The sequence below is a fragment of the Bactrocera oleae genome, chromosome 6, assembly GCF_042242935.1.
Source record: "Bactrocera oleae isolate idBacOlea1 chromosome 6, idBacOlea1, whole genome shotgun sequence".
Taxonomy (NCBI): domain Eukaryota; kingdom Metazoa; phylum Arthropoda; class Insecta; order Diptera; family Tephritidae; genus Bactrocera; species Bactrocera oleae.
The window spans coordinates 74,247,186-74,271,413 of record NC_091540.1 but is presented as its reverse complement, the minus strand read 5'-3'; the positions used below and the strand labels follow the sequence as shown (position 1 = coordinate 74,271,413).

General features: G+C 31.7%; 3 protein-coding genes and 1 long non-coding RNA gene across 8 annotated transcripts; 2 read left to right on the top strand and 2 right to left on the bottom strand.

Annotated features, from left to right (window-relative positions):
* The first annotated feature begins 1,690 nt into the window (after nt 1-1,690).
* On the top strand, nt 1,691-10,887 carry LOC118681088 (uncharacterized). Of its 2 annotated transcripts, none has more exons than XR_011397207.1 (3): nt 1,691-1,783; nt 1,870-1,988; nt 10,486-10,887. It is a non-coding gene; the product is annotated as an uncharacterized lncRNA (long non-coding RNA). The 2 variants fall into 2 exon arrangements; XR_011397206.1 differs by lacking the exon at nt 10,486-10,887 and adding an exon at nt 2,039-2,170.
* Nucleotides 2,109-10,541, bottom strand: Tie (Tie-like receptor tyrosine kinase). Of its 3 annotated transcripts, none has more exons than XM_070112243.1 (6): nt 10,255-10,541; nt 8,218-8,847; nt 4,245-6,530; nt 3,893-4,086; nt 3,405-3,825; nt 2,109-3,327 (listed from the first exon to the last, which is right to left on the bottom strand). In XM_070112243.1, the coding sequence occupies exons 2-6, from the start codon at nt 8,582-8,584 to the stop codon at nt 3,017-3,019; spliced, it is 3,579 nt and encodes a 1,192-aa protein (XP_069968344.1). In that variant the 5' UTR covers nt 8,585-8,847; nt 10,255-10,541; the 3' UTR covers nt 2,109-3,016. The 3 variants fall into 3 exon arrangements, with proteins under 3 accessions (XP_069968344.1, XP_036219631.2, XP_014093188.3); XM_036363738.2 differs by having other exon boundaries at nt 10,298-10,541; XM_014237713.3 differs by lacking the exon at nt 10,255-10,541 and adding an exon at nt 9,681-9,892.
* Nucleotides 10,888-14,429: 3,542 nt separating the features above from the next.
* LOC106619567 (streptococcal hemagglutinin) lies at nt 14,430-21,597 on the top strand. 2 transcript variants are annotated; one of them, XM_014237714.3, is made up of 3 exons: nt 14,430-15,967; nt 16,024-16,193; nt 17,361-21,597. In XM_014237714.3, exons 1-3 carry the CDS (start codon nt 15,497-15,499, stop codon nt 18,433-18,435), a joined length of 1,716 nt encoding a protein of 571 aa, XP_014093189.2. In that variant the 5' UTR covers nt 14,430-15,496; the 3' UTR covers nt 18,436-21,597. The 2 variants fall into 2 exon arrangements, with proteins under 2 accessions (XP_014093189.2, XP_014093190.2); XM_014237715.3 differs by having other exon boundaries at nt 14,431-15,967; nt 17,376-21,597.
* A 1,253-nt stretch (nt 21,598-22,850) lies between these two features.
* Nucleotides 22,851-24,228, bottom strand: Cpr67B (Cuticular protein 67B). Its single transcript, XM_014237677.3, has 2 exons — nt 24,068-24,228; nt 22,851-23,724 (listed from the first exon to the last, which is right to left on the bottom strand). The coding sequence occupies exons 1-2, from the start codon at nt 24,098-24,100 to the stop codon at nt 22,972-22,974; spliced, it is 786 nt and encodes a 261-aa protein (XP_014093152.1). The 5' UTR covers nt 24,101-24,228; the 3' UTR covers nt 22,851-22,971.

Sequence of the window (24,228 nt, the reverse complement as noted above, 5' to 3'; positions counted from 1 at the left end):
GGATGTGTTCAACACATAAGAATCAGTTGAATATTTTATAACTTCAAAAAATAAATAATAATAATAATAATACTTAGCTAGTGCAAAAGTACAGAAATTTTCGTATACATATAGGTACATATGACTTATACTGATTGTTTCTAATGAACGAGGCGGTTTTTTTAAGACGCACCATGTGGAACCGTTAAGGCATTTTCAACATCATAACAGATAATCTTATTGATAGTTCCATCACCAAGGCATTGCGGCTACTTTGCTAGATTATGGGCGAACGACGCACAGGCATTCATAAAAAACAAAATGCAACTTCTAACATACAAAAATAGCGGAATAGCTGCAGTGTTGATAAAACATTCAACTATAATTTGAGATGAGTGCATATTGTATCGCAAATATTCTCGAAGCATTGCACAGAACTTCAGAAGTGTTGAAATACTTCGATGAACCATAATTGCAAATTGACTCAACAACAAAAATATTGTATATTCCGAACAATTGATTAATTGCGAGTATATTCCTGAAAGTAAAAATTAATTGTTTGGATCATAACTGACTCTGTAATCAGGCTACATTGCTGCTAAACTTATAGATGTTGACGAAATTAGTTTTCAGATACAGCAGTTGCTACCAGGCTATCAGATGTATTTTAAACATTTGCTACTGTTGTTAATGAAAATGAAAACGTAACTTATCTCAATATACTTGGAATGACATCACATAGCGTTCGGTTGAACATTGTTCAACTATTATTACTCAGCGTAATTTCAATCCAACTCAATTATGCAACGATACACGTATGGTATTATAGCAACCACTTTGACTGGATAATTTAATAGAGATATATATAGAGACAGGAATACTGTCAGAAGGAACTGATCAAATGGAATTTGAAAATGTTTATAATTAAAAACTATAAATATTACTCTTCTTTATTATATCAAATGTTATCAACTAATAACTTTGAAAATTACTCATTTGTTACAAACTTGAATACAAAATTAATAAAATAAAAACATTAACATAATATATATTATGTTTATTTGTGCTTAATAACAAATCGAAGAAAATTAGTATCAATCATTTTCAAATTTGAAACTAATCCACTCTGATATTCTCACACCGGATATAACGTTTTCGTTTTTATTCATAAATACAGTTATATAAATATAAATTATAAACTATGCAATACAGTAAGCATAGTTTATAATTAATGTATACCTTATCTACAGCAACGCGTGGACGGAGTCCTCTATAACATTTATAAAATTACGTGAAAATATGTTCTTGAATGTACCTGAGCCAAGTCAAAAAATAGTGAAATCAGCCCAGATCTTTACCGCCCCCAATATACACTATATAATGATTTTCCACTTCCCACCCGTCATTTAACCGTTAGGTTGCTCATTTAATATTTTTGGTTGAGTTTATGTCAGATATATCTTAGTTGAAGATGATTTTAATATAATATTCGCTGACGGAATTTGCTCCTTGTAAGTTGCATGAGTATAAAATGTTCGGTTACACCCGAACTTAGCCATTCCTTACTTGTTTTTAATTAATGTTTTATATCTTCTGCAGATCTACAGTTTCGCAGAATATACCGTAAATGCAATTTCTCTGCTAACTGTTTCATGTTCATTCGCTATAAAAATTCATACACTCGTATGTATATACATAAGTTGCTTACTTAGTCTTACTTAGTTAATAGCTAATATTCATGAAATCATGCAAAAATCAAAGTATGTACGAAAGAGTATATATCAAGCAGATATTGAAGCAACAAGTAAACTATAAGCCAAATTTGTAAAATCACTACGTTTATTTATCAGAATTGTCAATAAACCGCAAGTCTTTTAAATATTTTTTTAGGTATTAAGAATAATTTGAACATGAAAGTGGCGGAATAAATTATAAGTACATACGTAATCAGGAGATACGTTGCAACGGAACATAGTGAAACATTGGAACACACCGAACACCATAAAAAGGTATTTTAAGCGAAAAGCATTATTTTCATCTAATTTACTCAATTTTTTAGTTCGATCGTCGCTATGGCTTAGAAATTTACGAAATTTGAGCGTTCGATTTCTCGTTTAACATTAAAAACATTTCAGTATATATAAATATTTATTTTAAAAATAAAACATAACAAACAATGATAGCTAAAAGTATTTTTCTAAATAGACACTGTGGATATGTAAAATAATGAATCCGATTAAAATCTTATATAAAAATTTGCCCATCATTCGTTGGAGCTTTGGTTCTGTTCAAAAAGGCATTTGACTACATGATAACTATTATAATTTAAAAAATATTTAAAGAAAAATGACATTAATTTGTACTGGTCAAATGTTTAATTAAGTAACATAAGAAAAATAGTTAGAATTTGACGTTATTTTAACAAATTTTTTTATAAGAAAACTACGAATTTTTAGTTACTTTTTTTTTATTAATATATTGTAGTATTTCAATTTGTTATAAAGGTTAATATTCTTGGATGTTAAAAATATGGTTTAGTATGATATATTTTATACATGGGATAAAAGGTATTGAAAATACCTCTGCGGCATATTTCTCTTTATTATTAGCTATAATATTCTAAAGAAACCATAATTTTTAAGAGACTAGAGAAAATCTAATTAAATGATCTTAGCTTATGCATGTGTGTTTATATACAATTAAATGTTTTTGAGATTACGAATATCGTTTACTTGTAAATAATCTTAATATATGTACATTTTATGGGGTTATTTAAGTTTTTAACTATTATTTTTTACATTGATAACATTACACTATATTACACATATACTATGTTCCTATATACATAAGTATCAATTCCACTTTTAAATTCCTGTAAATGGGTATAATATAAATAATACTGCTGCTAGCACTTGTAGATATCAATAAATAAGAAAGCCATATCCACTGTTATTCAATGACTTCTAATTTTCATTAAACGTATAAATATTCGAAAATTATTAAAAGATATGTTGAAAGTGGTAGGTTTCAGTCATGGTCATATTTCGCATTCAAACTCGGATATTCGTTGATTGAAATAAACCATGCCATGTTCAAGATCTTCACTAAATCCACTAACATCCATATAGTCCGATTCTGCTGAGTCCTCCTCAACCCATTTGTGGAGAGAACGAGATATTTCCTGTCTCGCATATGAAAACGACGGTCGTAAATGGGAATCCTTATGCCAACAACGAGTCATTAAATTGTAAAATTGTAAACGCGATTGCTTTGGCAGCTCTGGCCTTAGGCCATTCGGAACTCGTCGGATAACTTCGCGTCCTGTTAGATTGGCGTATGGCGTAGATCCTGAAAGATTGTACACATGTTTTAATTCAGATATATTATAGTAGTACTAATAACCATATATTCTATAAATCTCTTACCCAATGTGGATATTTCCCACAGTAATATACCAAAAGCCCATACGTCAGTCTCATGCGTAAAAATATGATATTGCAAAGCTTCTGGTGCCATCCATCGAATTGGTAATGCAGGCCTCCGACTCATCGAATCGTGAGCATGTCCATGACTGTGATCATGAACGTGGAATTTTTTTTCAATAGCATCTTTTGCTGGAATTTGGCTTGTATTGAAGTTATTGTTCCAATGGTGTATTATGAAACGGCTGCCGAAATCTAATTTCCTCTTCGTATTGCTACTTATTATTTTTTTAGCATTGTTTAGATCCACCTCTTTCTGCTTAGCTTCATCCTCCAAATCGATTGACATTCCAAAATCACAAATTTTACAAACACCATTATGATCAAGAAGAACGTTGCGTGCCGCAAGATCACGATGTACAATCTGTAATAAATTATATATTTGTAAGCTCCAGTCTTCAGTTAAAAATGTGTATTGTCACATTATTTACTCTTTTTTCAGCAATGTACTCCATTCCACAAGCAATGTCCAATGCAAAGCCACCTAGCGTTCGTGGCGACAAAGGTGTAGAACTGCGACCCCCAGGTACAGAGGCTGGTAAAATGTTTACAGCACTACGCGCAGCGCGCAGTAATGATAGCAATCGTCCACGCATTGCATACTCCATAATTAGCATGTGTGGCTCTAAAATAAATATTCATTTAACCCTGTTCTATTAGTAAAAAGTATTTGTATATATCATCTATATACCACTGCTTCGTGTCAATTCGGAGCTTATGGCCGAATATATACAAATATATTGCTATATAAAAGGGCTATATTTTGGGCTTAAAAACACTAACCAATTTCTAAGCACACGCCAAGCAGAGTCACAACGTTTTGATGTGAACCCAGTTTTCGCATAATGTCTGATTCTTCCTTCAAGCTAGATTGAGGACTGTATTTCCGGACCGTTTTAACGGCAACAATACGCGTAGCTCCAAAATGACCGCTAAGATTATCTGCCTCAGCTTTCCATACTTGACCAAAGTTGCCCTCACCTAGTAGACTCTTTAAGCGAATATTGCTACGATCAAATTCTTGATCACTAGTCACCGAGCATTGTTCATCATAACGGATGTCCTCATTTGTTTTCCGATGTGTAACTTTGTTAATTGTCATCGGCATATTATACGTTGAATGGTAATGTAAAGTATGGGCACTATGATGTTCGCTTTCATAGTTCTCCTTTTCGTCTTTGTTTTGAAACTTCGAATCAAGTTTCTTTACCGGACTAATAGGTAGTTGGTCACCAATGCACACATCGAAATCCTCCTGAATTTTAATAGTTCGACGAAATATGTATGATCGGACAAGATAAAGAGTAAGCGCACAAAGAGGTATTATTCCGATTCCAGCCAACACCATGGTGGCAATATTAACACGCCGCATATCTAAAGATACTTCAGTATCATTGGCGACGAAAGTATACTTTATATCTCCTCTATTTATATTAGATTGATCAAGTTGAGTCTGTTTTTCTATTGGCGCTGTTTCTATAACACCTATAAGAGAGGGTTGAAGATATTCATTTGAATTGGCAGAAGATGACTCTAATGGCAGGGATGGAGTTTCAGTTATTGGATTCTCATAGGAGTGCTCTGATTTCAACGTCGGCTGTAATATTGAACCTGGTTTGTCGCTGATCTCAATTTCGGCATTTGATCGATTTCGAGAAGTCTGATTAAGAAAAATAACAATATTTTCATCATTTTTTATTTCTTGAGTGAGACTTGGCCCAAGAGCTCGAAGTTTCTCAATGTCCTCTTTAACAATAGCGCTTGAATTTGCAATATTTGCGGTTGATTTTACTGTTTCCTGACTACTAATTTCTTGTGGTACTCTTGAGCTCAGAAAATCAGGGTTTCTTATGCCTTCTTTAACAACTGTTCTGGGTCGAACAGTTGATGAAACTGTTGATAATTTTCTAATTGCAGGAGTGGTGATTTTTAAGACTAATTTATTTAGTACAGTTGTATTTCTGAGAAATGTTCTCATTGTAGCGTTGGTTAAATGACCGCGAAACGTAGTGGGGTACAGAATAATTGGAGAATCAGACACAACATTTTTAGTGAGTTCTGTGGTGGTCTGAATATGCCCAGTGGTTTCATTTGTCTCGTCCGAAACCGTTAATAATAATGGTGTAGTAGAAACAACTTCGGATGTAACGGATGGCTGTTTTGTTAATTGTAAAACACCCCTTTGGTCCGCATTATGCCCTTTATTTTCCTTAATGAAAGATGTTACAGTTTCGGAATTTAAAAAACTTCCACCTTTAGCTTCCATGGAGGTTAGTGCACTTGCATGCATAGGCGAACGTCTATAATTGTTATATCCTCGATCTCTGTATTTATATCGTGATCGGCTACGCTCAACTGCCGTTAACGTTGATGAGGAGACGAGTGAGGTAGGCGTAGTAGGTCCTAATTTATTAGCAGAAATCTCCAATAGCTTAGGAAGTCCTTCACTAACGGAAGTAATTGTCAATGTACCGGGCTTAATAGGTGGAAGTTTTTCACCGAAGTACAAGTATGGTTGGATATCATCATTCTCAATGGAACTAGAAGTTACGGTTACTGATGATAAATCCCTATTTTTAGACCGCACTTTCACATTTTTCATAATATCTTGTATATGATTTGAAGTGTCATTTTGTCCCTTTGCAACAATAAATAGTCCGTGTGAAGATTCGTCCGTAAAGAGTATCTCATTGTTGTCTCGATCTGACGTCAGCGTAGCTGAACCGGTTAAAGATGATTCGTGAATGATAACCGTACCATTCTTTGTACGGGTTAAATTAGAGCACTTTCGCATACAACTAGTAGTCGTACGACGCGTAAAGTTCTTTGTACAGTTTTTTAAACAATCCGATCGAACATCACTTGGTGCTTTAGATGTAGTATCTAAGGATGAGGATTGTTCGGTGGTGCCAAGGCGTGTTCGTACACTTACACGGGGTAATGCATGACGACGAGCCTCCAGAACCATCATCAGCCTACGCTCTCTCTCCTGTGAGGATATATTTGCTGAAGCAGACAGCCGTGCTGGGCGATATGTTGTTGGAGTGATGCTCGACATTTCCGACAGAGCTATCGAATGATATGTAATGTAGAAAAAAAAAGAGAAATGTTTATCAAATTAATAAACACACAATTATACAAGTATATAATCAAAACAAAGTGGTGAGAATTTTAGAGCCAAATGTGGTATATATCGGTGAAATAGTGTATTAGCTGTCTTCGCTTCGCCAAACGGAGGAGAATAGCGAATCGAACAAACTATACGAGATGGTCAGCACTTCTGATGCAACCCTGCGCTAACCTGTCTACTGACGAATGCACAATTGTGCTATGATTCTTTTTTGGTGGAGAAATGCATTTTTCGTGTCATAAACCGTTGTAGTAACCCCTTTGTTTTGTTTTCTATAAACTATCATAATTTTATGTTTTTAAAATCAAAGAAAAAAGGATCTTGGTATTTTCATTTCTTACATATTTGAGCCATTCAAAATAATAAAACTGATCTAAAATATGGTTATACCATTTTAATGAGGTTTCCACAGAATCTCTTGCACGAATTAAAATCGATAACTCTTTTGCTGCTTTTACATATAATTTTTGTGACAAGAGAGCTGCGCGCAAAGATAGAGAGCTGCGAAATGGCGAACCAAAGACAGTTATTGTATTAAATGTAACTCAGAAAAGGGCGATGCTTTCCACGATAAGCCTGCTGTCTCACTCTTATTGTTTAATATGACTTTATTTTTTAAGCAGTTATCGCTTAGTTTTAGTTTATTCGAACTATTCGAGTTATAAGGGAGATAGACGTGGATTAAGCTATTTCAACAAAATGGTATGAAAAGAACTTGTAAGTTAAATGCAAAAATGTTATTCAATTAATTGGAACTATACATTTATAAATACATTTTTTATCTGGAAAATAATATAACAAACATATTTGTTAAAGGGTCAATAGAATAAAATTTGGTAGCCCTTTTGTACTAACTAATAAAACAATTCTTAGAAAATCCTTTTTTAACCCTTCTGTGTAAGGCTTAGTGTTAATACATTACTTTCATGCACACCACCCTCCTACAGGTAACGTACACCATACAACTTCATAACTGTGATATATTATTTATCATATATATTTGATCTGATTGAAAATGTGTTACCATTTTATCGTTTTTAACTTTCTCTGACCAAAGTCAAAATATAAAATTAAATAGCTTACGACGATCGGCTTAAATTTTGGGTTTCTCCATTTATCAGATAATATGAACATGGTATGCATATACCACATGAAGGAGAAATTGTGTTAAACATCTAACCGAGGGGTAGGGACTATTCCTATAAAATCTAGAGTGACTCTTGCGCAACTTCGTTCTGGATACTGTACCAGGTTAAACTCCAACTTATCCAGAATCGACCCCGACATACCAAATATATATCCTGCATACAATGAGTATTCGCATGACACTAACCACCTCTTTGCATGCCCAACGAACCCCACTCATCTAACACCCATTTCCCTCTGGTCCGACCCCGTCGAAACAGCTCGTTTCATGGGCCTACCGTTAGATGACCCCGACGACAACAACAACAAATCATATATTTATACATATTATACTCATTTGTCGACGACATGAATATCATTCTATCTGTGTTTGCTTTACATTTTTTGTGGCAATAGTTTTGACTTTTCTTAAAGAAAATATTTTCACCGAAAATTAAACTGAATAGAACTAATAAATTTTGATTACACATCAGCACTAACCTTCAACCATGCTTAGCATATTTGCTGACATTTTCTCGTCGGTTTCAAGTTCAGTAGAATTTTGAAGTGGTACTATTGTCGACGATATCGATATATCTTTCCCGCTTTCCAATGCCAAATATCTATATTTAATGCTGCGCGGTTGTAACCGTTGATTAATTGTTCTACCGAGTTCAGCATCAGGAACCTTAACAACTTCCATAGGTACCGATTTTTGTTGCACTCCTTCATATTCACCAGTAAATATATCGCTTTTACCCCGCTGAGGAATAATTAAGTTTCTGCCATTGCTACAGCAAAAAATTGTGAACAAAAGGACTGCTACTATCAGCTCAATTGCACATGCGCGTTTTTGATTGTACATCATCACAGATTATCAACGTTCATTTATTATATTTCAGCTTTTTGTTTTGGTAGCGAGTAGATTTTTGCAGAAACGAACGCGTTAACAGCTTGTTTATTCCTATCTTTTTTTGATGTAAAAATAAAATGGTTCGAGCACCTATAACGTTGAAGCTTTCACATTTTGCCGATAATATCAAGCAAGATTGATTATCATTCAAAATTAATTATTTTAAAATAGACTTTTAATTTGATGGTGGTGGCAGAGAGTTTTTGATACATCGAAATCTGAAAAGAAATTAATTAAGGAAATTGTATTATTCACTACAAAATCTCCGTCCTTCCGCTAGAAGATCTTCCATGCTTTCTATAGGTCTTGTGGCTTTTTATAATTAAACTACGGTGACTACGGTGGAGATGTGGAGGTACGTTATCATGGTTTGAAATTCGGCGTCGAATCAGCCCAATATTTGGGCATAGTAAATTCTTGTGACGGTTTTTGTTATAGTATTTGTTATAGATTAACAATCTTTAAAAGTGACCATAGCCTTTCCTGTTTTTCTTTCTACGAAATCAGTTAAATCACGTTTTCTCTTCAAAAAACCACTCTTGTCGAAGCGTCACCGCAACCGTAAAAGGCATCCAATTGCTCTTTGTATTCTTCATCGGAAAAAAATCGAATCAACGACCGATATTTCCCTTCTATAATATTATATATTATAGCTATATTATACTATATATTAGAAAGGGTCTCTTGCGATTGTGGTGTTATCGACTGGTGAGGCTAAGTATTTATCGAACCGTAAATTACAAATCGTAAATGCCACAAAGAAAGAAGAGTGGCGGCAAATTTAGTTTAGTTATAGTGAAAATATTAAGATTTGCATAATTATTTATTTATACACACATACGCATCTGAATTTTATCTTTAGAGCCGTACTTATATCTAAATATTTAAAAAAATTTAAGAATGTGAAATTGAATATAAAAAATGGCTTCTTCACAAAATAGTTTGTTTTAGTACTAAAAAATAAATTACACAACAAGCGAATATAAATAATAATGCATACGTACATACATATATAAGTTGAAAGCTTTTAATTGCTGAATTTAATACTAACCAACAATTATAATTATTACTTAAACCAACGTTTTACCCCGCGTTGATAGGAATGTATTGTAATATAAGAGCTGCAACTCTAACGTGTTTCATTAGTATCTAAAATCGAACTCATATACTGCACGAGAGTAGGTTGCATATACATACATATGTACACATGTTAGTTCATATACATCATTTCGCATTTCAGTTTATTTTTCATTTATAATATTATTTTATTCGCTCTCAGTAAGTAAATATATTTATATATATAGGTAAATATATACACCTATAGATTTGACAAAATTTCAATTTATGGGAATTTACAAGATATGTAACATTTATTTTCACATTCGCAATTTGATACACACTATATATATTATATATCTGAATATAAGTAGTTATTTACGATTCCTTTTATTAGAGCATTCGGTGATGTATTTTGTAAGCTCACATACATATGTAAGGGCATAATAAGCAAAAGCTCAGCTTAATACGTAGTTTGAAAACGAAAACTGAAATTCACAAACACTAACATACTTGAACATTATCTGTATATGTACATACTTGTATACATAGATAAATACATAACATACATGCAAATTAATTCATTTAAATGGAACTTGTGCTGGGTCCCACCTGTTGAATAACAAGGCAAAATTAGCGTTGTAATTTACAATACTGGAAATATTTCAGCATTTCAAAAACTTTTTTTCACTCTTCTGCTAAAGGAAATTACTTTATATTTAAATTTTATTTGCTCTGCCAGCAAAATTGCACTTGGTAATTCCTTTTGGTAACTGTTATTATTATATTTTTATTTTCAGTGTACCAATTGGCAAATCAACATGTTTATATATAATTTATACGTTTAAGCTGACTTCAACCTGGAGTTGCTTCGCGTTAACTGAACTAAAAGTTAAAGCTTCGTTTGGCTGAGAAACGAAAAACCTAGTTATAACAAAATGGCGGCTAAGAGCTATTTTTCGATTAAGCTTTTGCCTTTAATATCTAGTATAACAAATGCTTAATGTATGAATATGCTTGGGCAAGCTAACTTCGAATGCTGCACAACCTGTTCTATTACAATACTAAATTATATTTGTAGCAGTTAACAATTTCTTCTCAATATGAACATTAAATAAAGTCTTATGTTCTGTATTACTGTTTTTTTATTTCTGTGCGAAATTTATAATTTAACATGTCTAAAGGTACAAAGTAATTAAATTATTTAAATCTGTTTACACAACATCAATGATAACAATATTTCTGAACTCTCTATTACGGAGGATATATAATATAATAAATATAAAACAATAATATTTTTATTTCCTTTGTTTTTTTTTTGCCACAACACTTTGTATTATAAGTTCTTGAAGATTTATTTTGTTCAATGTCTGAAATATTATATATTATATATAAAGTACGTAAGTTATTAAAAAAAGTTCTTGAAGATTTATTTTGTTCAATGTCTGAAATATATTATATATAAAGTACGTAAGTTAATAAAACAATATAATAACTAACAACTTAACTAACATCTACATATAATAGTGCAACTATTGTTACCATTCTAAACTAGTCTCGATCAGTTGTCTACACTATTTGAATTTTGGAGTTTGAATAAATTGAATATTTTTACATAAAATATCTATACATAATTTTTTAATCACGACCACAAGTTACTGTAGCTATGGCATACATATTACAATAAACTATTCAATATAGTGAAAATATTATTTACGAATACAGACGAAAACGATATTGCCGGTATAAGAATCTAAGCGATTGTACTTGATGTATAATTTAGAAAATGATTCATACATATATTTGTCAATTGAAGAAATAACGAATTTCCAATTGAACCTAAACGATGCTTTCTTACAAATTGATAACAAGTAAATAATTTTTCAGATTCTTAAAAATTGCTAATATTAATTAACTTGAAAAACTAAGTCAGCGCGTTACTTCCATGGGATACAACCATGCACAAGGGGTTTTCAATTGAGGACTTATATCCTATTAAAATATTGCTTAATTTGAGAAACACTAACACATTTAGGGCTTGTTAATATATAATAATATATATTATATACATATAAACGCAAATTCATACATCTTTAAATTATAATCCATTAATAAAAAAAATCGTTAAAATAAATTATGTGGCACTGCGCCTCCTTTACCCTCCTTGTCTGCGATCGTTGCCTGTTTCTGCATAAAACCAAAAGTGAAGAACTTGGAACATTGTCTGTGCGGAGCAAGGTAAAGTAAGCATCAGTGTAAATGCATTTATACATTCATAAACACATACACATGTATGTGCTTATCATATTTGGGTTCCTATGAATGCATTTCCACAAATATATTAATAGTTAATTACAATGCTATTGAAATACATAAGTATTTGAGCTGAAATTCGCTAAACTTGCTCCTAATAAATAAAAGGAAAAATTATATACATACAGTATAAGTATTACCATTTTAACTCCTTCGTGCTTACCACCTTTATTTATTTTATCTCTGGTGGGAACGCGACCGTTTAAGTAACTGTTTTATTATTATCCTTTGCTCAATAAGCATATTGCCTACACAACGCACATAAAGTGATGAAAGCTTTGTCCAATAAATGTTTATTTTATAATAAAGGAGTTTTTACCAATATTCTGAATATATAAATTTTTGGCATACCATAGAAATTGTAGACACAAATCTAAATAAGCATGCATTTATAGCCTCTTTCCCCGTTTCCGTCATTGCGTGCAGTGTTGCTACTTGAGAACATCTTTGGGCATGAAAATTGCTACCAAATCTGTTACAAAACTGTCTTATCATCAACTTTGGCTTATATCCATTCTTTTCTTCAAGTCTCTTCAATCATTCAATATTTTTAACCAATCCCTACGAAATTTCCGCTTTGAAGGTCACTTCAAAAAATTGTCAAGTTGCCAAGAACTATCTGAGTGGTCGGAAATCATCCGTACTGTTTCGGTCAAAATTCTAAGTTAAGAAAAATTAAACAGGGGGTTCCGCAGGGTAGTGTCCTCCTCCTGCTACTGTTAAACATCAATATTTCAAGACTCCCTCCACCACCAAACGGAATTTCCGTCACCTCATCTGTAGATGATTGTGTGATATTGTCGTCAGGCAATGAAATCGATGGCATGTGCTCGAAAGTAGCCTGACACTCTGACCCAAAATAGGTTGGTTCATTAATGAAATAAAAGAAGGAGTAAGACAGTATCTTAATATAATATTACAGTCAATGGCGTTAAAATTCTGACTGACTCTTTAAGACTTCAGGCGTTACATTTGATAGTCTGTGCTCCTTCAATCCACATACAACCTATGCGGGGATTAGATAACCGTGTCGTAAAAGTTTAAGTTTTCATTTACCCAACGTCGATCTCAATTTATTCGCTTACTGTGGAAGTTTTAGGTATTTTATTGTTATACATAAAAACCAGTTGAAAGTATATTATGAACGACCATTTAACATAAAACTTAAGTTTTTTTTTGTTTTCGATGTTCTCTCTCGTGAAAACTACAAATTAGTGCCAAGAATGATAGAATACATTCTAATACGAGAAGGAACATGCAGAATACCTTCTATCATTATTGATTAGTACTAATTACCATTTGCCCCTTTCAATTCATTAACATTCTCTGATTCTACGATCTCTGCCTTTGAAATGGGCAGCCATCTAGCGACTAATGCTGGAAACAGTTACCGACGCTAAGCCGTAACCCGAATCAGCTGATACGGCCTATCCTATATGAGCGCAAAGTAAATCAGAGATAAATGAACACTCACCACTGCTCCTACAGACCGTACGGTAGGATATCCGCGCAAATTGGATTTTTCCCAAAGAAACGAGTCAGCTGATTGCTCCTTGCAACGCAGGGCTGCCAGTCTCAATATTTTGTTGACATTAAAAAATAAACTTGAATATATTTGAAATATTCTTAAGCTAACTAAAAGTCATAGTCGAATACATATATTTATAAATAGGTAGACTATTCTTAATAGTTGGATTTTAGTTTTGAGTTTTGACATAATGAAAAATTATAATTAAATAGCTGGATGTGTGCAAAATCAGGTATACAAATTGACTAATGGCAAGATTGGTGAAATGAAAACAAAAGAGAATAACCGATTTCTACGTTACCACTACGGGCATAAGTTTTGATAAATTTCGTTTGATACGGATGATAAGTACGCAAGGGCGGAATGTCGGTCAGTAACTGAAGCATAATGTTCTGAACACAAAGACGACTACACGGCAGCGAAATTTTCTGGTGTTCGAATGTCGTCTTGAAGCCAGCTTCTTTAATATTTTGAAGATGGTAGTGACATATCAAACAGCTGATGTACACAATTTCGTTGTGGCCGTACCTTTTCAATGAAATTTAAATATTTTTTTGTTCAAAGTAAAATTTTAATTTTAATTATTAATTGTTATTACAAATAATATATCCGTGCTATTTTATGTTTTTATTGGTAATATAAGAGAGAGATTTGTTAGGGCTTTGAATAATTTTACATTTCACATATTAGTGAACGAGCTTAAAACGAAATATATATAATCCATAAACTTAACTTGAATGTATATTGTTCTTATAATGTGCTATTAGTAGTTATGCAAAATCTATTGTAAGTATTGTATATATGACTTTTTGTAGCCTGGCAATATTTTGAAATAGAAGAAAATGTATACACCCTTGGTAAACAAATGGTCTGGCAATATCGCTAATAGCAGAAAATGTCCATTAACATTCTCTGGTAAAGTGTACACAAAATATGTATGGAATCAGAAAACATTGATGGACAATATAAATCAAGTCTTTCGTGTTATTGGTTGATGAAAGTTTTGATTAGAACTATATTTTAAACGTATAATTTGTTTATGAGTATTAATAAAAAGTGGATGCTATATTGATGTGAATGTAAGCGAAGGAAGATAACACCATCTTGTGAATATTGTAGGATGGACGCTACACCCCGTGTGCCACGAATTTAGTGGATTTTAAGCCACCTTCTGCAAGGAAGATACCATCAAGATCTTTTTAGTACGATTTAAAAATAATAAGCTTAAATATGTACTTATATACATCTTTATAAAGATGAATATACACAATGCGTCAGTTACCAAGGCGTCGAATATCTAAATCATTGTGGAAGCTGTAAAAATATACTTATACGTGTTTAGAAAATGGCCAACAGTGAAGTTAGTGTAAACAATCTATGGCTATTGCATTAATAGGGGCATACATACGTATGCAAGCAAAATATTTTATTATTTGAAGCAAACAATAGAAGTTTGGTATACATAACGCGCGTGTATTTACATATGTGGAATGGCAAAGTAAAGAAATAGAAATACAGAAAGTTAGAGTTGTTATTATTCGGAATGATTCTAAATGTGTTTGAAACAAAAATTAATACTAATTTCTGAGCAGCCAAAAGTTGTACAAATTTATATTACCTCACAATTCAAATTAAAAACAAATTTAAATATATCATTGAGTTCTCAATACCCTTTACATGCTCAGGATTTGTCGTGCGGGTATAAGAGTGAGGAAGAAAACTAGCATGCTGCACTGGTAAACTTATTTTTCCTGCTGGCTTTGTTCAGATTTATGCATGTTGCGTTAGCATAGCATGAAGCTTGCGATAATATAACTCCAGTGGATCTGTTATAAATATATGTTAGAAATATATCCATCAACATCAGTTAAACAAAATATAGAAGGATTTCTTAAAGATATGTGTTAAGCTTGCTTCAATAGGAACCGAAAAATAAACTCGAATATAAGCAATAGGAAATTTAATTGATTATGTCGAGTTTTATGAGCGAAAGTGGAACTTCTGCAGAATTACAACTTAGTAGCAGAGTTGTGGCTGTAGTATCTGCAACATCGGCGGCAGCAGTGGCTGCAACTGCATTTGTCGGGAGTTCAAATCAAGTGAATTCGGAAAACTCAATTATGCAACGGGACATGTCCGAGACACTTGCAATTAGCTGTTGTGACGACATGGTTAGTAAAAATTCTGCGATCGAAGAAGAGAACCGCATTAGCGATACCAGGGGCAACATAAATCTATCATTAATGCAAAACTCGCCTCCACCCCATAGTTACCGTCATTCGCGTGCCTATCGTCATTTTAAAAATCCACCACAACCACATATGTGTATCCGCACAACCTCAGAATCAGGTGAAGAACTATTTATTAATGTACTTAGTTGGACGAGAATAGTAATACCGCAAGAGCCTACCGATCCTATACCATTGTACGGAGGAATGAGGGTACTATTGCAAAAATTAAAAAAAAAAGAGTAAATATTGATTATTTTTATTTATAGGTGCCTCCAGGTAGTCCTCGAAGCCCGCCAATTGTTTTTGCTGTTATGGCAAATCCAGAAGTTTTAAAAGATTCTGGACGTCATAGCAAAGACCCAGAGGAGCGCCGAGCTATGGTGGAATTAATGTGTGACTTTGTAGAAGCAATGAATCCTGGTCTTAAATTAGTAAGGTATGATATTGTTCCATCTACGAAATTACATTAAGCAAAATTAAAGAGTAAAATGCTATAATTAAGCCAAAAATTAAATTACAAAACTGTATTTTAGTACAGAGAACAACAGTAAGGAATGGCACTAAGTATAAATACAACGTTATTATAGTTGTAAGAATCCAAATGATTGTTATATTTGAAAATCATTAATAAAAGGCGGAAAATTAATTTACAAAATCTAAACCTAAAATTGATATTGTTGAATTTGAGACTTATTTATAGACTCGCAGAAAGTTATACCAATGGGAAACAGTATTCTCTTACGATGTCATTAAAACAGAGAACTTAGAAGAACGTTCTCCGTTTACTTTCTCTGATTGAAATACGCTGCAACAGAACGTTTTTTCATTCGACTTTCCAGTCAAAATGATGGCTTTAGGAATATTTTGAGGGATCTTTTTGATGAACAAACGTTATTTCTTGCATTTATCTGTGCAATGCTTTGACGGAATATTTGTCACTTTCGTAACGCTTCCGCTATTTCTATTTTTTTAATGTTATATATTACGTTTTTTTTGTTATGAATGTTTAATGATAACTTGAATGCTGTGGTAGCCGCAATTGTTGATGATACAACTGCCGACGCGATTTTCTATTTTTGCGTACATTTTGTAGTATTTATAAGGATCTGGCAGATAATTATAATCCTTTGGCATATATTAAACAAATAATATCCAATAAAAAAATTTCGCGTGTATAAATTGAGATATAAACAATCCTATCTTTTAAGTGGTTTAATCCCCATAGTGTGCGAAATTTTATCAAAATCGGCTCAGTAGTTTATCGCGAACAAACAACGTGATACGTATTTTTATATATAAAGGTAATACATAATTAACGCTTAGCCTTTCCTAGTTTTAAGTCTACTCCCGTTGGCTGATTAATTTTAAGCAGAGAATAATTGAAGTCAATGATTTCATATCTTTGAGGCATAAATCCCTAACTCAATGATCAGAAGTTTTCAGTATTACATTTGATGATATCATTCTGAATTTTGTTGCAATGGTTTTAAAATTACTTGCATTTTGGTGTACTAAATATAGCAGTATAAAAAATTTGCTTAGATTTATAATTCATATGACTGATGTGAACTTTATGTTAAGAATAAATATAAAATAATTTTAGTTTATCTTATTTTAGGAACGCCATTATTCTAAAGGATAGGGATATATCTGGAGAACTAAAAGATGTCTGGAGTGCAGTGCAAGCTCAAAGAGATCGAGAACGGGAGGAACAAATTATACAACAACGACAGCAGCATCACTTTCACAGCATCACCACTCAACAGATGTTTCCAAAGTCTACTGAAGCTGTTCGAATCTCCGAACAGAAACAAATCAATTCAATATGTACAGAAAAATCGGATAAACTTTCGCTTAGCAGTTTATCTGAGAAATCCTTAAATAGAGATTTTTCTGTGCAGTCAGATAGCACAAATACATCTGCGACAGGAGATTACACCGTATATATAAAGGACACTGTAAAATTAAAACAATCTCGAGAAACTTATGAAATATGTGCTAATATTTCAAGTGGCGGTGATGATGGGATTACTACTTTAAGTGACGGAAAGGATCAAACAGATGCCACTAATAAATTATCTGCCAAAACCGATACTTGCGATATTAGAGAAGTATCTGTAAAAAGTCTTTCTAGCTCTAAACTTATAATCGGAGAAGAAAGAAATAAAAGTAAAGGTGTTGAACATATTGATAGTCCTTCGCCTTTATCATCTAGCACAGTACTCAAAATAGAAACTTCCGCTACAAATAACGTAGGTACAAGTTCAGGACTTACAACTTCCAATCATATAAAAACTAACCCAATGGTTTCCGCCGCGGTATCCGCATCAACCATTACTAAAAAAGATAAATTAGTTGGGTTTTTACCTAACGGATGCATATTCCCACGTTTCAAGAATTATAAAAACAAAGATAAAGATAAAGAAACCAAATCGAAAGATAAAGATAAAACTTTACTCAATGCTTTGAAAAAAAGCAAAGACAAAAAAGTCGCAAGTGTTGAAAATTGTGAGAAATCTTCTGTGGATTTTGATCCAAAGATAAATTACGAAAAAAACTGTATTAGTTTAGAAAATGAGATACAAAACTTAGATCTCAATAAAATCGAAACAACCGCAAGTGGTGACAACATGTATGCTAAGCTGAAAATCGCTGCTACTTCGGCGTCAGCAAAATAGATAGGTATATTCTCCTGTATTATTTTATTGCTAAATGCACATATATATATTATGCACATACATATATACTCATTAAATAAGATATGTTTAACAAGTCCGATGACCTGTTTTGTAGGGGACTTTAATGTTAAAACGAAATATTAGCCCTTACTAATACAAGTTTCGTTTCAATACTAAATTATCAATTTATTCTGATAAGTTTTTATTTTATATGATTATAAAATGAAATAATTTGTTTACATGTGTATTAATTTTTACATATAAAATCTTAACCCTAAATGTAACTAACACTTGCAATTTTGTATGTACGTTTGTTAATTAGGTCCTTTGTACATAAGTAGAATTTTGGATTGGTTTTTGAAATTCAATTCATTTCCAAAGTATTACAAAATTAGTTTTAGATGTAATTTAACAATCAATGATATATAACGAAGTTGATTATTTATTTATGTTTTTAAAATTAATGGGTTTTTAAAAAATGTATTAAAAGCAGTAATGTTAACTGCTGTTTACTTCTGCAGTAAGTTAGTTAAGGGGCACATCTAGTATGAAATTTCAAAAGGAGGATGAAAGTTTAAAATTTTTTATTCTTGCATCTATCGATAATCTATAACTTCAAAAATAACACACCAAAATTTTTGGTGAATACTAAATGTATTGTTACAGCCTTTTAAAGTGTAGCCATCAATAGTCAATGTAAGCAATCAGTTTATTATTAAACGCGTTTTTTTCGAAACAGCATTTTTCGAATTTGCTGCATTTATTACTCGGAGACAATAGATCCGATCACATAAAATTTTTTCCTCTTCTGTTTATAGTTCTCCATCAACAAAATTCAACTTAAGAAAAAACAAAAAAGCCTGATATATTCTCATTTTTCTTTTAGGTTTCATCCACAGAGGTAGACTAGTGTAGAAACCTCTTAAATTGATAACAAAAAAAAAGAAATTCATAGTAGGTTGAAACCTATCGGAAACGAAACATAAATTAATAAACATTAAGGGAAAAATAATTGTCGGGCGATCTGAGATTGCGAAAAGAAAGGGGAGGGGCATGGTTGAAGTTTTAAGGGCTAAAAACAGTTTATATCGATTTCCGGCAAAACTACGAGTCCCATAAAAAAAAATGGCTATATGGCAATGTTGTAGGTAATTAAAAGAGCTATAAATTTTGTCTTTAGACTTTTTTCACATAACCTCAACATTTATGTGAAAAATTCAAATTACCAAGCTTTTGGGGTTTTCATTTTAATGAAAAGATCTATAAATTTTGTATATGGACTTTTTCCACATAACCTCAAAATTTATGTGAAAAATTCAAATAACCAAGTTTTTGGGTTTTTTATTTTAATCTTGTATAAAAATTTTTTCTTTCACGAAATTTTGTGTAAACTTACCTTTTGTCCCAAATACACTTTTTCTAATAAAAAATATTTATTATTATATTAACCTAATATCAAAAAAACCCCGTAATTTTCAATAAAAAAACTCAAGTCAAAATTTCAAATTGTTTTAAAATGTTAGTAAGCAATCATAAAGAAATCTCTTCTTTCTGATGGTAATAAAAAATAAAATAAATTTTCTCAGAAAACGCAATAAAAGACCCAACTAAATTCATTAAATATGTATAAATATACCCTTAAAATTAACAACAATTAATATTAACAATTATATTTAATCCTCACAACTCGCCATTTTAGTGTACTAAGTTTACTAAGTGTGCCCCTTAATTATTTTAAATGTTTCTGAAAAAATACACAGTGACCATAACTAGCCGCTTTTGCATTTTTTGTTACATTCAGTATAACATTTTACAATTAAAAAATCTTAAATGGATATTTATATACCTATAATATGAAAAGGTAAACAGAACTATTATGTTGTACGTGTTTAACTATACTGTGCAACTATATGCAAAAAAATATGAACTGATTTTAAGATCTAAATTTTAAATGAGAACAGTAAGACTCCTATAAAATGGTGATTATATTCATTGAAACTAAGACGATTAACGATACCTCGAAATAAATTCAAATGGATATGGATGGATTGGTGTTTTTTAGTTTTTTTTTCCCCAAATGTGGGTATTTTCATTAAAATAATAATTATCATGTTTACAAGTTTTACAGCCAATTTCCCATTCAGCATTACATTTATTACACAAATATCACAGCTTGTAAACTTCTTAAAGCTTTTTACAGTAACAAACAGCTTTTAACTAGTTTAAAACTTGCCGTTGTATGTAATTACATTATTAGTACGATAAAAAAATGTAAAATATTGTAACCGAGCGGAATTTTAGTATACTACTTTGTATGACGAAGAAGAATCACAATTTGTTCAAAAAATTGTTGGATATAATTAAAATATCCTTTTCTATATGCATATATACATATGACCTCAGGCTAAGTATTCAGCAAATTATGTGTACTCGTACACCATATGTACTTGCGGGAACATTATAGTGAAACCGAAATACATGTACATATGTAGGCTTTTGCTTAGAAGCCGGAACCACTTTGCCGATGAAAATTATTTGTTTGTAAAATTATAGAATATACATTTAATTACATTAGAGTTTTGGTGCCCTATTATACTGCCCTGGTATAGAATAGATACCTATATATACATATATCTATCATTACTGCCGTGAGGAGAATGTGACTGTTATGTTTAATTATTTATATAAGTTTGCTTGAAACTTAACAAAATTATATGTGTATACACATGTACAAGATAAATGCAAATAGTCTACTTTTGTTTTAATATAAATGATAAACCTACGCATTACTATTCAATTGTGATTTTTTAATTTAAATATTTCTCAAAATCTTCTAATTGTTTAATCTATTTTATTTAACTAAATACAAAAAAACATATAATTGAAAAATGTAAAGTTATAAAATAGTTAAATTAAAATACTTAATAAGTTATTATACCCAACGAAAGATGTTGGATAGCTGTAAGTGTGAATGATTAAGATAATTATAATTTATTATAATGTTATAAGGATGTAAAGTAAACAACCATACAAACGATAAGATATACAATGTAAAACAGCAATATATAATTTTGTAAGTTTGTAACTTTATATACAAATTGAAATATACATAATAAAGAAACTTGACTTTTATATTTTCAAATATAAATAATAGCAAACAAACATTAAACTTGCCAATTGAATATACCAACATAAATGCAATATATTTCTCTTTTCATTATAAATTATATATTAAATATTTGTATCAACCTCCTAGTCCATTCAATGACATACCTGTACTATAAAATATTAAGTTGTATTATGGGTATACATTAATGCCTTTTAGTTGGGCGTTCTTTAATGGGTACACAATACTCCTATTTTGAATACCATTTAATCCTTAATTCGGATATAATTAGAAAGAAGAAAATATTATATTATGCCACCTGAAAAGAGATTATTTCATTTACACTTCAATTACTTCATTAGCTTTGTTCATATGTACCATATATCAAAAACTAAAGGTGATTTTTTATATAAGTTATATTTTCCTCAAAAGCAACTATTAAACATGGAAAGCCATAAGGTATTTGTTTTATTATGTTAAAATAATATTTAAGTTCGTTTAACCTTATCGTGATACATTTTTCTATTAGAAGTTAATTCCAGAAATACGTATATTCATATCTGGCTGTTTTATGTAAGCTCTTTCAAGTTTCAAGTGCTTTGCTAAAATACAGTTTAACACAAGTATACACCACTTGTACTTCTTGTTTCTGAGAGAGAAGTCAGTATGAAAGATATCTCAGTAAATTTTTAGGAATATTTTTTACGGGTGTAAAATCTGATGCCTTTGTATTCCTAGTAAAACCGTCAAAAGTGCGAAGTGGATCTGCTATAGTTGCAATATTAAGATTGTAAAATACCGATATCTGGTTTTTCGAAAGCAAAAAAATCTAATATATTGTAAATTGTACGTACATGATAAAATTTTACAAAATTAAATTAAAAAGTGCGTAAATGTGTGTGCAATTTTCTTTAATAAACGACATATATTATTGTCTTTATTAAATTAACATTGGTACCGAAAGCAGATTTCAATTGAATAATTTTTTTCCTCAATTGATGGAGCAACTGGATATGAATTGTTACTACAATATAAACATTTCTTTGAAATTAACATTTATACTCTGGCAACATGTTGCTACAGAGTATAATAGTTTTTTTTTATTAAATTTTATGTTCGAAACATTTTGGTTGCTTCAACACTTTCGAAGAGATTATATTTTACATGGTATTTATGAATAATAACCAATGGTAGATGTATGACTTCTGAGAAACATTTTTATGAGGGCATTATTCTTTTCTTTTCTTATTATTACTGTATTAATAACGAAACGTAATTCACAACTACCTATATTAAAAAAAAAATGAGGTTCTCACTTGTGTTTAGTATAGCGTTTTAATTGTACATACTTTTAAAACCAACTAAATGTATGATTGATATAAAAAACAATCGATTGAATCGATTGTATTTGAAAAAAACTTTATTATATTTTACTCATTATTCTTATAATCCGCTCGGAGATGCTCCAACTCCTCGCGTTCTTTCTTGTTGCGCAATAACGGTACATTATAGTCAAAAGCGTAGAAGAAACCTCGAGGAGGACCAGTTTCCTCAGGTCCAGGAACATAAGGTGGTTCTTGGTGAACATATTCCTTGTATTCCGATTCAGCAGGCTCATTGCGTTGCTGTTGATATTCAGGGGCAAATGGATCAGGGTTATTGCCGTTGGCAGCTGCTAATTCACCCCACAGTTTAAAATGCTCTTCCTCTGCTTTGCGAACTGCTGGCGTTTTGGTGGCAGGCTCCTTCAAATGAGCTGGTCGGTTATCTTCGACATGAAATCCTGTACGATCCGCGTAGTATTTGGCCACAAAATCTCGACCAGTAGGTTGAACATACTTATATGAACCACTCACTGTACCTGAGTCGTCCTTCTTTTCATTCTTGCCCTGATTCCAATCACGATAACCATACACATATTGACCTAATCCGTCCTGTCCATGATATTGGTGAGCGTCATAATGCTCTTCCACGTATTCCTCAGGGTGATCTATTAAACGACCCATATATACGAACTCACCTTTTTCATTGCGCGATTCTGGAAGTTCATTTTCACTTGTCTTAGGAGCATAGTCAATATTGTCTAGACCTCGAAGATTTGCACTGTTCAGAAATTGTTGGGCTTCCTCTGGTGAAATATTAATCTTGAAGATATTTTCAGCAAGAAGCGGACTTGCTAGAGCCTTGAAAAAAAATGTAAAAGAAATAAAAGTTTACTTAGTATATAATTGAAAAATTCGCATTTGTGAAATAATTACATCATGCTCTAAAAATATACATATGTTATAATACGCATGTGTACAGAAGAGAACACTCTTCTCGTTGTTTTACCAAAGCGTTTCTACTACTCCTGTATTACTATGCTACGAGATCTGGAGTTATCAAAATTGCTTCAATGAGAATGTTAGATATGGTATGTAACAATGGACTTTGTAAAATTTATTCGAAGCTTAGCGAGCTTACTTGTAGTGTATAACATTATGATTAACATTGATTATTACAAAAATTTAATATACTTGTACTTACCAACAAGAAAACGGGAAAGATTCTTAATTTCATCTTGTTATTTTCTGCGTGAATCTATTTAAATATATATAATAAAATACTTAACGTATTGTCTTTATTACTTTACACAACTGTAGTTATTTCGAGAATAGTGTGAAATCTCAAAATTGATCGCGTCTTAT

Excerpts from the sequence above, each read along its gene's own strand:
- Cpr67B (XM_014237677.3), bottom strand. The coding sequence starts at position 24,100 with ATGAAATTAAGAATCTTTCCCGTTTTCTTGTTG. Across the intron at positions 23,725-24,067 it reads TCTTTCCCGTTTTCTTGTTG|GCTCTAGCAAGTCCGCTTCT; the intron begins GTAAGTACAAGT and ends TTTTTTTTCAAG.
- LOC106619567 (XM_014237714.3), top strand. The coding sequence starts at position 15,497 with ATGTCGAGTTTTATGAGCGAAAGTGGAACTTCTGCAGAATTACAACTT. Across the intron at positions 15,968-16,023 it reads CATTGTACGGAGGAATGAGG|GTGCCTCCAGGTAGTCCTCG; the intron begins GTACTATTGCAA and ends TTTTATTTATAG. Across the intron at positions 16,194-17,360 it reads CCTGGTCTTAAATTAGTAAG|TTTATCTTATTTTAGGAACG; the intron begins GTATGATATTGT and ends AAATAATTTTAG.
- Tie (XM_070112243.1), bottom strand. The coding sequence starts at position 8,584 with ATGATGTACAATCAAAAACGCGCATGTGCAATTGAGCTGATAGTAGCA. Across the intron at positions 4,087-4,244 it reads TGGCGTGTGCTTAGAAATTG|AGCCACACATGCTAATTATG; the intron begins GTTAGTGTTTTT and ends TATTTATTTTAG. Across the intron at positions 3,328-3,404 it reads GTGGGAAATATCCACATTGG|GATCTACGCCATACGCCAAT; the intron begins GTAAGAGATTTA and ends ACAATCTTTCAG.